This window comes from Salmo salar, chromosome 05 (assembly GCF_965601325.2).
Source record: "Salmo salar chromosome 05, fSalSal1, whole genome shotgun sequence".
NCBI classification, from domain to species: domain Eukaryota; kingdom Metazoa; phylum Chordata; class Actinopteri; order Salmoniformes; family Salmonidae; genus Salmo; species Salmo salar.
In genome coordinates this window covers 11,090,001-11,103,718 of record NC_138295.1, presented here as the reverse complement: position 1 = coordinate 11,103,718, position 13,718 = coordinate 11,090,001, and the positions used below count along the sequence as shown (strand labels likewise).

Sequence of the window (13,718 nt, the reverse complement as noted above, 5' to 3'; positions counted from 1 at the left end):
ACAGACTGGAAGTGATCTATATAGCCTCTATAGAAACAGACTGGTGGTGCTCTACTCTACAGCCCCTATAGAAACAGACTGGTGGTGCTCTACTCTATAGTCCCTATAGAAACAGACTGGTGGTGCTCTACTCTATAGCCCCTATAGAAACAGACTGGTGGTGCTATACTCTACAGCCCCTATAGAAACAGACTGGTGGTGCTCTACTCTACAGCCCCTATAGAAACAGACTGGTGGTGCTCTACTCTACAGCCCCTATAGAAACAGACTGGAAGTGATCTATATAGCCACTATAGAAACAGACTGGAAGTGATCAATATAGTCTCTATAGAAACAGCCTGGAAGTGATCTATATAGCCCCTATAGAAACAGACTGGAAGTGATCTATATAGCCCCTATAGAAACAGACTGGAAGTGATCTATATAGCCCCTATAGAAACAGACTGGAAGTGATCTATATAGCCACTATAGAAACAGACTGGAAGTGATCTATATAGCCACTATAGAAACAGACTGGAAGTGATCAATATAGTCTCTATAGAAACAGCCTGGAAGTGATCTATATAGCCCCTATAGAAACACACTGGAAGTGATCTATATAGCCACTATAGAAACAGACTGGAAGTGATCTATATAGCCACTATAGAAACAGACTGGAAGTGATCAATATAGTCTCTATAGAAACAGCCTGGAAGTGATCTATATAGCCCCTATAGAAACAGACTGGAAGTGATCTATATAGACCCTATAGAAACAGACTGGAAGTGATCTATATAGCCTCTATAGAAACAGACTGGTGGTGCTCTAATCTACAGCCCCTATAGAAACAGACTGGTGGTGCTCTACTCTATAGTCCCTATAGAAACAGACTGGTGGTGCTCTACTCTATAGCCCCTATAGAAACAGACTGGTGGTGCTATACTCTACAGCCCCTATAGAAACAGACTGGTGGTGCTCTACTCTACAGCCCCTATAGAAACAGACTGCTGGTGCTCTACTCTATAGTCCCTATAGAAACAGGCTGGTGGTGCTCTACTCTATAGTCCCTATAGAAACAGACTGGTGGTGCTCTACTCTACAGTCCCTATAGAAACAGACTGGTGGTGCTCTACTCTATAGTCCCTATAGAAACAGACTGGTGGTGGTCTACTCTACAGCCCCTATAGTAACAGACTGGTGGTGCTCTACTCTACAGTCCCTATCGAAACAGACTGGTGGTGCTCTATTCTACAGCCCCTATAGAAACAGACTGGTACTCTACTCTACAGCCCCTATAGAAACAGACTGGTGGTGCTCTACTCTACAGTCCCTATAGAAACAGACTGGTGGTGCTCTACTCTACAGTCCCTATAGAAACAGACTGGTGGTGCTCTACTCTACTGTCCCTATAGAAACAGACTGGTGTTGCTCTACTCTACAGTCCCTATAGAAACAGACTGGTGGTGCTCTACTCTACAGCCCCTATAGAAACAGACTGGTGGTGCTCTACTCTACAGTCCCTATAGAAACAGACTGGTGGTGCTCTACTCTACAGTCCCTATAGAAACAGACTGGTGGTGCTCTACTCTATAGTCCCTATAGAAACAGACTGGTGGTGCTCTACTCTGTTGTCCCTATAGAAACAGACTGGTGGTGCTCTACTCTACAGCCCCTATAGAAACAGACTGGTGGTGGTCTACTCTACAGCCCCTATAGAAACAGACTGGTGGTGCTCTACTCTACAGTCCCTATAGAAACAGACTGGTGGTGGTCTACTCTATAGTCCCTATAGAAACAGACTGGTGGTGCTCTACTCTATAGTCCCTATAGAAACAGACTGGTGGTGCTCTACTCTATAGTCCCTATAGAAACAGACTGGTGGTGCTCTACTCTACAGTCCCTATAGAAACAGGCTGGTGGTGCTCTACTCTATAGTCCCTATAGAAACAGACTGGTGGTGCTCTACTCTACAGCCCCTATAGAAACAGACTGGTGGTGCTCTACTCTATAGTCCCTATAGAAACAGACTGGTGGTGCTCTGCTCTACAGTCCCTATAGAAACAGACTGGTGGTGCTCTACGCTATAGTCCCTATAGAAACAGACTGGTGGTGCTCTACTCTATAGTCCCTATAGAAACAGACTGGTGGTGCTCTACTCTATAGACCCTATAGAAACAGACTGGAAGTGATCTGTATAGCCCCTATAGAAACATACTGGAAGTGATTTGTATAGCCCCTATAGAAACAGACTGGAAGTGATCTATATAGTCCCTATAGAAACAGACTGGAAGTGATCTATATAGCCCCTATAGAAACAGACTGGAAGTGATCTATATAGTCCCTATAGAAACAGACTGGTGGTGCTCTATATAGTCCCTATAGAAACAGACTGGTGGTGCTCTACTCTACAGCCCCTATAGAAACAGACTGGAAGTGATCTATATAGCCCCTATAGAAACAGACTGGAAGAGATCTATATAGCCCCTATAGAAACAGACTGGAAGTGATCTATATAGCCACTATAGAAACAGACTGGAAGTGATCAATATAGTGTCTATAGAAACAGACTGGAAGTGATCTATATAGCCCCTATAGAAACAGACTGGAAGTGATCTATATAGCCCCTATAGAAACAAACTGGAAGTGATCTATATAGCCACTATAGAAACAGACTGGAAGTGATCTATATAGCCACTATAGAAACAGACTGGAAGTGATCAATATAGTCTCTATAGAAACAGCCTGGAAGTGATCTATATAGCCCCTATAGAAACAGACTGGAAGTGATCTATATAGCCCCTATAGAAACAGACTGGAAGTGATCTATATAGCCTCTATAGAAACAGACTGGTGGTGCTCTACTCTACAGCCCCTATAGAAACAGACTGGTGGTGCTCTACTCTATAGTCCCTATAGAAACAGACTGGTGGTGCTCTACTCTATAGCCCCTATAGAAACAGACTGGTGGTGCTATACTCTACAGCCCCTATAGAAACAGACTGGTGGTGCTCTACTCTACAGCCCCTATAGAAACAGACTGGTGGTGCTCTACTCTACAGCCCCTATAGAAACAGACTGCTGGTGCTCTACTCTATAGTCCCTATAGAAACAGACTGGTGGTGCTCTACTCTATAGTCCCTATAGAAACAGACTGGTGGTGCTCTACTCTATAGCCAATATAGAAACAGACTGGTGGTGCTCTACTCTATAGTCCCTATAGAAAGAGACTGGTGGTGCTCTACTCTATAGTCCCTATAGAAACAGACTGGTGGTGCTGTACTCTACAGTCCCTATAGAAACAGACTGGTGGTGCTCTACTCTATAGTCCCTATAGAAACAGACTGGTGGTGCTGTACTCTACAGTCCCTATAGAAACAGACTGGTGGTGCTCTACTCTATAGTCCCTATAGAAACAGACTGGTGGTGGTCTACTCTACAGCCCCTATAGTAACAGACTGGTGGTGCTCTACTCTACAGTCCCTATCGAAACAGACTGGTGGTGCTCTATTCTACAGCCCCTATAGAAACAGACTGGTACTCTACTCTACAGCCCCTATAGAAACAGACTGGTGGTGCTCTACTCTACAGTCCCCATAGAAACAGACTGGTGGTGCTCTACTCTACAGTCCCTATAGAAACAGACTGGTGGTGCTCTACTCTATAGTCCCTATAGAAACAGACTGGTGGTGCTCTACTCTATTGTCCCTATAGAAACAGACTGGTGGTGCTCTACTCTACAGCCCCTATAGAAACAGACTGGTGGTGGTCTACTCTACAGCCCCTATAGAAAGAGACTGGTGGTGCTCTACTCTACAGTCCCTATAGAAACAGACTGGTGGTGGTCTACTCTATAGTCCCTATAGAAACAGACTGGGGGTGCTCTACTCTATAGTCCCTATAGAAACAGACTGGTGGTGCTCTACTCTACAGTCCCTATAGAAACAGGCTGGTGGTGCTCTACTCTATAGTCCCTATAGAAACAGACTGGTGGTGCTCTACTCTACAGCCCCTATAGAAACAGACTGGTGGTGCTCTACTCTATAGTCCCTATAGAAACAGACTGGTGGTGCTCTACTCTACAGTCCCTATAGAAACAGACTGGTGGTGCTCTACGCTATAGTCCCTATAGAAACAGACTGGTGGTGCTCTACTCTATAGTCCCTATAGAAACAGACTGGTGGTGCTCTACTCTATAGCCCCTATAGAAACAGACTGGAAGTGATCTGTATAGCCCCTATAGAAAAATACTGGAAGTGATTTGTACAGCCCCTATAGAAACAGACTGGAAGTGATCTATATAGTCCCTATAGAAACAGACTGGAAGTGATCTATATAGCCCCTATAGAAACAGACTGGAAGTGATCTATATAGTCCCTATAGAAACAGACTGGTGGTGCTCTATATAGTCCCTATAGAAACAGACTGGTGGTGCTCTACTCTACAGCCCCTATAGAAACAGACTGGAAGTGATCTATATAGCCCCTATAGAAACAGACTGGAAGTGATCAATATAGCCACTATAGAAACAGACTGGAAGTGATAAATATAGTCTCCATAGAAACAGACTGGAAGTGATCTATATAGCCCCTATAGAAACAGATTGGAAGTGATCTATATAGCCCCTATAGAAACAGACTGGAAGTGATCTATATAGCCACTATAGAAACAGACTGGAAGTGATCAATATAGCCACTATAGAAACAGACTGGAAGTGATAAATATAGTCTCTATAGAAACAGACTGGAAGTGATCTATATAGCCCCTATAGAAACAGACTGGAAGTGATCTATATAGCCCCTATAGAAACAAACTGGAAGTGATCTATATAGCCCCTATAGAAACAGACTGGAAGTGATCTATATAGCCCCTATAGAAACAGACTGGAAGTGATCTATATAGCCTATATAGAAACAGACTGGTGGTGCTCTACTCTACAGCCCCTATAGAAACAGACTGGTGGTGCTCTCCTCTATAGTCCCTATAGAAACAGACTGGTGGTGCTCTACTCTATAGCCCCTATAGAAACAGACTGGTGGTGCTATACTCTACAGCCCCTATAGAAACAGACTGGTGGTGCTCTACTCTACAGCCCCTATAGAAACAGACTGCTGGTGCTCTACTCTATAGTCCCTATAGAAACAGACTGGTGGTGCTCTACTCTATAGACCCTATAGAAACAGACTGGTGGTGCGCTACTCTATTGCCCCTATAGAAACAGACTGGTGGTGCTCTACTCTATAGTCCCTATAGAAAGAGACTGGTGGTGCTCTACTCTATAGTCCCTATAGAAACAGACTGGTGGTGCTGTACTCTACAGTCCCTATAGAAACAGACTGGTGGTGCTCTACTCTACAGTCCCTATAGAAACAGACTGGTGGTGCTCTACTCTATAGTCCCTATAGAAACAGACTGGTGGTGCTCTACTCTACAGCCCCTATAGAAACAGACTGGTACTCTACTCTACAGCCCCTATAGAAACAGACTGGTGGTGCTCTACTCTACAGTCCCTATAGAAACAGACTGGTGGTGCTCTACTCTACAGTCCCTATAGAAACAGACTGGTGGTGCTCTACTCTATAGTCCCTATAGAAACAGACTGGTGGTGCTCTACTCTATTGTCCCTATAGAAACAGACTGGTGGTGCTCTACTCTACAGCCCCTATAGAAACAGACTAGTGGTGGTCTACTCTACAGCCCCTATAGAAACAGACTGGTGGTGCTCTACTCTACAGTCCCTATAGAAACAGACTGGTGGTGGTCTACTCTATAGTCCCTATAGAAACAGACTGGTGGTGCTCTACTCTATAGTCCCTATAGAAACAGACTGGTGGTGCTCTACTCTACAGTCCCTGTAGAAACAGACTGGTGGTGCTATACTCTAAAGTCCCTATAGAAACAGACTGGTGGTGCTCTACTCTACAGCCCCTATAGAAACAGATTGGTGGTGCTCTACTCTACAGTCCCTATAGAAACAGACTGGTGGTGCTCTACTCTATAGTCCCTATAGAAACAGACTGGTGGTGCTCTACTCTACAGAACCTATAGAAACAGACTGGTGGTGCTCTACTCTATAGTCCCTATAGAAACAGACTGGTGGTGCTCTACTCTGCAGTCCCTATAGAAACAGACTGGTGGTGCTCTACGCTATAGTCCCTATAGAAACAGACTGGTGGTGCTCTACTCTATAGTCCCTATAGAAACAGACTGGTGGTGCTCTACTCTACAGCCCCTATAGAAACAGACTGGTGGTGGTCTACTCTACAGCCCCTATAGAAACAGACTGGTGGTGCTCTACTCTACAGTCCCTATAGAAACAGACTGGTGGTGCTCTACTCTACAGCCCCTATAGAAACAGACTGGTGGTGCTCTACTCTATAGTCCCTATAGAAACAGACTTGTGGTGCTCTACTCTACAGCCCCTATAGAAACAGACTGGTGCTCTACTCTACAGCCCCTATAGAAACAGACTGGTGGTGCTCTGCTCTACAGTCCCTATAGAAACAGACTGGTGGTGCTCTACTCTACAGCCCCTATAGAAACAGACTGGTGGTGCTCTACACTACAGCCCCTATAGAAACAGACTGGTGGTGCTCTACTCTACAGTCCCTATAGAAACAGACTGGTGGTGCTCTCCTCTAAAGTCCCTATAGAAACAGACTGGTGGTGCTCTACACTACAGCCCCTATAGAAACAGACTGGTGGTGTTCTACTCGACAGCCCTTATAGAAACAGACTGGTGGTGCTCTACTCTATAGTCCCTATAGAAACAGACTGGTGGTGCTATACTCTACAGCCCCTATAGAAACAGACTGGTGCTGCTCTACTCTACAGCCCCTATAGAAACAGACTGTGGTGCTCTACTCTACAGCCCCTATAGAAACAGACTGGTGGTGCTCTACTCTATAGCCCCTATAGAAACAGACTGGTGGTGCTCTACTCTATAGTCCCTATAGAAACAGACTGGTGGTGCTCTACTCTACAGCCCCTATAGAAACAGACTGGTGGTGCTCTACTCTACAGCCCCTATAGAAACAGACTGGTGGTGCTATACTCTACAGCCCCTATAGAAACAGACTGGTGGTGCTCTACTCTACAGTCTCTATAGAAACAGGCTGGGGGTGCTCTATTCTACAGCCCCTATAGAAACAGACTGGTACTCTACTCTACAGCCCCTATAGAAACAGACTGGTGGTGCTCTACTCTACAGTCCCTATAGAAACAGACTGGTGGTGCTCTACTCTACAGCCCCTATAGAAACAGACTGGTGGTGCTCTACTCTACAGCCCCTATAGAAACAGACTGGTGGTGCTCTATACAGTCCCTATATAAACAGACTGGTGGTGCTCTACTCTACAGTCCCTATAGAAACAGACTGGTGGTGCTCTACTCTATAGTCCCTATAGAAACAGACTGGTGGTGCTCTACTCTACAGCCCCTATAGAAACAGACTGGTGCTCTACTCTACAGCCCCTATAGGAACAGACTGGTGGTGCTCTGCTCTACAGTCCCTATAGAAACAGACTGGTGGTGCTCTACTCTACAGCCCCTATAGAAACAGACTGGTGGTGCTCTACACTACAGCCCCTATAGAAACAGACTGGTGGTGCTCTACTCTACAGTCCCTATAGAAACAGACTGGTGGTGCCCTAGTCTAAAGTCCCTATAGAAACAGACTGGTGGTGCACTACACTACAGCCCCTATAGAAACAGACTGTTTGTGCTCTACTCTACAGTCCCTATAGAAACAGACAGGTGGTGCTCTACTCTATAGCCCCTATAGAAACAGACTGGTGGTGCTCTACTCTACAGCCCCTATAGAAACAGACTGGTGGTGCTCTACTCTATAGTCCCTATAGAAACAGACTGGTGGTGCTCTACTCTACAGTCCCTATAGAAACAGACTGGTGGTGCTCTACTCTACAGCCCCTATAGAAACAGACTGGTGGTGCTCTACTCTACAGCCCCTATAGAAACAGACTGGTGGTGCTCTACTCTATAGTCCCTATAGAAACAGACTGGTGGTGCTCTACTCTACAGTCCCTATAGAAACAGACTGGTGGTGCTCTACTCTACAGCCCCTATAGAAACAGACTGGTGGTGCTCTACTCTACAGCCCCTATAGAAACAGACTGGTGGTGCTCTACTCTACAGCCCCTATAGAAACAGACTGGTGGTGCTCTACTCTATAGTCCCTATAGAAACAGACTGGTGGTGCTCTACTCGACAGCCCTTATAGAAACAGACTGGTGGTGCTCTACTCTATAGTCCCTATAGAAACAGACTGGTGGTGCTCTACTCGACAGCCCTTATAGAAACAGACTGGTGGTGCTCTACTCTATAGTCCCTATAGAAACAGACTGGTGGTGCTATACTCTACAGCCCCTATAGAAACAGACTGGTGCTGCTCTACTCTACAGCCCCTATAGAAACAGACTGTGGTGCTCTACTCTACAGCCCCTATAGAAACAGACTGGTGGTGCTCTACTCTATAGTCCCTATAGAAACAGACTGGTGGTGCTATACTCTACAGCCCCTATAGAAACAGACTGGTGGTGCTCTACTCTACAGCCCCTATAGAAACAGGCTGGGGGTGCTCTATTCTACAGCCCCTATAGAAACAGACTGGTACTCTACTCTACAGCCCCTATAGAAACAGACTGGTGGTGCTCTACTCTACAGTCCCTATAGAAACAGACTGGTGGTGCTCTACTCTACAGCCCCTATAGAAACAGACTGGTGGTGCTCTACTCTACAGCCCCTATAGAAACAGACTGGTGGTGCTCTATACAGTCCCTATATAAACAGACTGGTGGTGCTCTACTCTACAGTCCCTATAGAAACAGACTGGTGGTGCTCTACTCTATAGTCCCTATAGAAACAGACTGGTGGTGCTCTACTCTACAGCCCCTATAGAAACAGACTGGTGCTCTACTCTACAGCCCCTATAGAAACAGACTGGTGGTGCTCTGCTCTACAGTCCCTATAGAAACAGACTGGTGGTGCTCTACTCTACAGCCCCTATAGAAACAGACTGGTGGTGCTCTACACTACAGCCCCTATAGAAACAGACTGGTGGTGCTCTACTCTACAGTCCCTATAGAAACAGACTGGTGGTGCTCTAGTCTAAAGTCCCTATAGAAACAGACTGGTGGTGCTCTACACTACAGCCCCTATAGAAACAGACTGTTTGTGCTCTACTCTACAGTCCCATTAGAAACAGACAGGTGGTGCTCTACTCTATAGCCCCTATAGAAACAGACTGGTGGTGCTCTACTCTACAGCCCCTATAGAAACAGACTGGTGGTGCTCTACTCTATAGTCCCTATAGAAACAGACTGGTGGTGCTCTACTCTACAGTCCCTATAGAAACAGACTGGTGGTGCTCTACTCTACAGCCCCTATAGAAACAGACTGGTGGTGCTCTACTCTACAGCCCCTATAGAAACAGACTGGTGGTGCTCTACTCTATAGTCCCTATAGAAACAGACTGGTGGTGCTCTACTCTACAGTCCCTATAGAAACAGACTGGTGGTGCTCTACTCTACAGCCCCTATAGAAACAGACTGGTGGTGCTCTACTCTACAGCCCCTATAGAAACAGACTGGTGGTGCTCTACTCTACAGCCCCTATAGAAACAGACTGGTGGTGCTCTACTCTATAGTCCCTATAGAAACAGACTGGTGGTGCTCTACTCTACAGCCCCTATAGAAACAGATTGGTGGTGCTCTACTCTACAGCCCCTATAGAAACAGACTGGTGGTGCTCTACTCTATAGCCCCTATAGAAACAGACTGGTGGTGCTCTACTCTACAGCCCCTATAGAAACAGACTGGTGGTGCTATACTCTACAGCCCCTATAGAGACAAATTAGGCCAATTAAAACATTATGAATGGATAATATATGTCTTGGGTTTCACTGGTGAACAACGTCCTCCTTGGACCTTTAGGTCACCATACATTATCATCAGCAGGAGAAGATTACATCTCTGTGTACAATAGTAGCTCCCTCATGGCCAATGGTAATAGGGCGACTGGGAAAACATTGATTAATAATGCAGTAATCTGTTAACATGCTCCGTGATGTTGGAGCCTGAAACCCAATCTAGGTGAGCAATGATGTGGTGTGTGTGTGTGTTTGTGAGTGTGTGTGTGTGTGTGTGTGTGTGTGGTGTGGGGATCAGGATGCTCAGGAAGGATGAGTCCAGGTAAGCTGTCTTTTCCCATAGTATCCCGTAGAGCCGAGACAGGGACATCAGACTTATTGAGAGATACTGGAGAAATAACCTTTGAACACCCACAGATGATCACCAAAGTTCACACACTGTCTGTCTTCCACCGACGATGCCGTTGCTCATCAGAGATAAATACCAGACATTGAGGTGTGCACGGTGAACGGTTAAGAGCAGTAGAGATCAAAATGCTAATTAATGTATGAATGTATTGTAAGCTCACATTTGGATCAATACATTTCTCCATGATCCTGAACGGATGAAAAACCATACATACCTGAGCAGGTCCAGATAAAAGGCAGAAGGAAACATGTCAGAGAAGCAACGATACTGCTCTCCTAACGCAGCCGTCACAGCTTTGAGCAGGCCTCAACATCACTCAGCATACTGACTATACAACACAGATTATTAGCAGAAATGCATGGTTGAAAATAGAGCTGCAAAATTCCTGTGAATTTCCCATAATTCCTAGGTTTTCCAGAAACCCCTATGGGAGGATTCCCTGAATAAGGGGGAGAATAAGCAAGGAATGGAACCCTGCCAGAAGGAATCCTCAAACAGGGATTTCTGGGAAACGCAGAATTGTTTATTTACTGGGACTTTTTTAGTTAGTGAAATTTTGCAACCGTATATAAAAACATAGGACACGTATTTGTGTACATTATGGAGATAAAACAGAAAAGCAGAGAGAGAAAGGTCAGGTGTTGTGGTAGGACATTACTTGGTATAGATATTATAGAGACGTTAGCCATGATGCTATTTTCAACATGTCATATTAGTATAACATTGCAGTTCCTGAGAATTCATGTCAAATGACCTTAGAAAGTCATGCCACCTTCTGTAAACCACAGTATCTGTCACAGATCATCTGTAATCAAGCCACTTAGCTGACCTAATTCATTGTATGAGTCACGACTGAGTCATTAGTCATTCATTTGATCTGAACTGTACCAAATGTCAATGCCCTCTTTAAAATAGCATGATGCAAGCTCCATGGAACGTAGTCTGGTGATACCAAGTTAACAAGGCTAAGTCAAACACACTCTTATTGCATTATTGATTCCCAGGATGGATCATGTCTTGTGAAGCGAGTAGAATAGCAAGCAGAAGAGAAACCTGATTATCACAATGGTTATTGGGCTCAATTCTGGCTCTTGGTTGTTCATGTTGCAATCAAGTGGTAAATTGGGTAAAAACACTTGACACCACCTACAATTGTATAGATTTTTTTTATAAAATCATTATGAAAAAGCAACCAATTATAGGGGCAGTTCCACCGTGTATAAAATCTCAATTGAATTGAATGTAGTGGTACCACATGACCCACAGCCCAAAGAGATCAGACCTTCTCTTTGAGATTAGAATTCTCACGTTTGCCCGTAATGCTTAGTCCCCTCAAGACTCCGCTGTTCGCCTCGCCTCCCTGAGCTGAAATGCCTCAGCTGAGCAGCCATTTTGGGGGGTTTCAGCCAACGGGCTCTAGAGCCCAGCATGGCTTCTCTAGGCCAGTCGCATGGGATGTCCAGAGAAGCAGCTGTATGACATGAGCAGCTGTGAAGCCATGTTGTGTCAGACAAGACAAGAATAATGTTATGAAATACAGACGTGGCCTTCACAAGAGGAAGGTGGCAGTCTCTGGCATCTAGATGCCATGTTTTCAGAAATAGTTTGCGATAAACTATTTATGAAAGGTATCTTATAAAATACATACTTATCATGTAATATATAACTTACACCAGGTATATTTTCGTCAGAGATCCGTCCAATCTGACAGAGATACTGTTAAAGCTAAATAGACCTCAAACTGGCTCTACTTTCTCTAGCCGGCATATAATACTTGACAGATGTCATCTGCTGCCCTGTAGATGTTAAAGACAGAGTTAAATCCATCTCCTCCTTTTCCAACTGCAGGACAGCGCTATCCTCTTCGCATCCCTCCCATCACTGAGAAGCAGTGAAAATAAGTAGACTTCCTCCTTGTCAAACACACGACCAAACACTGGTCCACAGATCTGTATCCTTCCTCACACAACTGTCTTTGTCAAACAACTCAGCTTAGCCTTACCAGTACATCTCCTTTACTACGCTTCATGCTACCTCATTATCCTCTCTGTGTATTAGCCAAGTAAGGGTTCTTAGTTTGATCTTTTGTTCCATAGACTGGTCAGAGTCTGTTAAATGACAGAAAGTCTACCTTTGAGCCTGGTTGGGACTCAACATTTGTTTTGGGTTGGGTTGTATTGTAGCTAACTAAGCGCGTTAGAAAATCAAAGCGCTATAATATAAATCTAATCAATAATCAATGATTCCTATCGACTATTATTAACAGCTTGCCGATTACTCTGCACCATGGTACCCAATCTGGTGACATCGAGGCTGACCTTGGAGTCACCTCCCCCGCTGCCGCACTCGCCCTTGTCGTACCACCATTTGTTTTTCAATTTGTCCAACAGGCCTTGCTCATTCAGTTTTAACACTGCCAGGTTAACAGCATTTCTTGAAACGATAAAACATAACTTGTAAGAAAATGCACAGGTCCGTGAGAAATCTAATGCATAGTTAATAGTAGTATAGTATAGTAGTAGTATCATGTAGTAGTAGTATAGTATAGTAGTACTATAGTATGGTAGTAGTATCGTATAGTTGTAGTAATAGTTATAACGATAATGATGATAGTTGATAACGGTAGACTACCACTAATAGTGATTATTGTTATTAGTAATATTATTATTAACTATTATATCTATTATGAAAATGATCTAGGTATGAAAAAGACAAACTGTTTGACGAATATGAGCTAGATAGATCAGTAAGGCTTAGATGAAGAGCAAACATAGTGGCACATATTGGACAGGAGGCATGAGGGGTTAGGTAGTTTAGGGTCGGGACACTAGTCATCATCGCTGAGAGGAAAAAACAACAGCAGCAAACACCGTGTAATTAACATTCATCACAAGTGACAGTGCAGCTTTTTAAAGGCTACATGGAAAAACCGCTGCGCTGGTAGAAATTCAAAGTGACAACACAACCTTTGAGAAGGACAGCACACAGGACAGAAGGAAAGATAGAAAGTGACAACACAACCGTTGAGAAGGACAGCACACAGGACAGAAGGAAAGATAGAAAGTGACAACACAACCGTTGAGAAGGACAGCACACAGGACAGAAGGAAAGATAGAAAGAGAGAAAAAACTGAGACATGAAATGATTTGTTAAACTCTAACACCCTGGAATGGATTCAACAACATTAAAACACATATACAAATATAAACATCCATAAATCACAATTATAAATCAACCTCGGTATCCAAGAACAATAAAAAAGATATGATACCGTTACCTCTTTGGGTCCTTTCCAAAACAATAAGGTAGAAGATAAGAAGAAGAAGGGCCAAACACAAGACATCAGGGTAGGTGGAATACTATAACAACAAGGAGAATATCGTTATATTATCCCACCCACCTTAATGCTGAGCCTTTGGGTGTGGCCACACCGTATCCTTTTGAGTC

At 44.3% G+C, this 13,718-nt stretch overlaps 1 protein-coding gene across 2 annotated transcripts in view; it reads right to left on the bottom strand.

Annotated features, from left to right (window-relative positions):
- Positions 1-13,718, bottom strand: part of LOC106604216 (glutamate receptor 3) — a 334,651-nt gene that overhangs the window by 45,672 nt on the left and 275,261 nt on the right. Inside the window, exons 13-14 of one of the 2 annotated variants that reach the window (XM_045717884.2) lie at positions 13,672-13,718; positions 12,590-12,704 (exon numbers count right to left, since the gene is read on the bottom strand). The exon at positions 13,672-13,718 is cut by the window's right edge and continues 201 nt beyond it. In XM_045717884.2, coding sequence (XP_045573840.1) covers positions 12,590-12,704; positions 13,672-13,718 — 162 coding nt within the window. The remainder of the gene's footprint in view (positions 1-12,589; positions 12,705-13,671) is intronic. The other variant, XM_045717883.2, reaches the window with a different exon arrangement.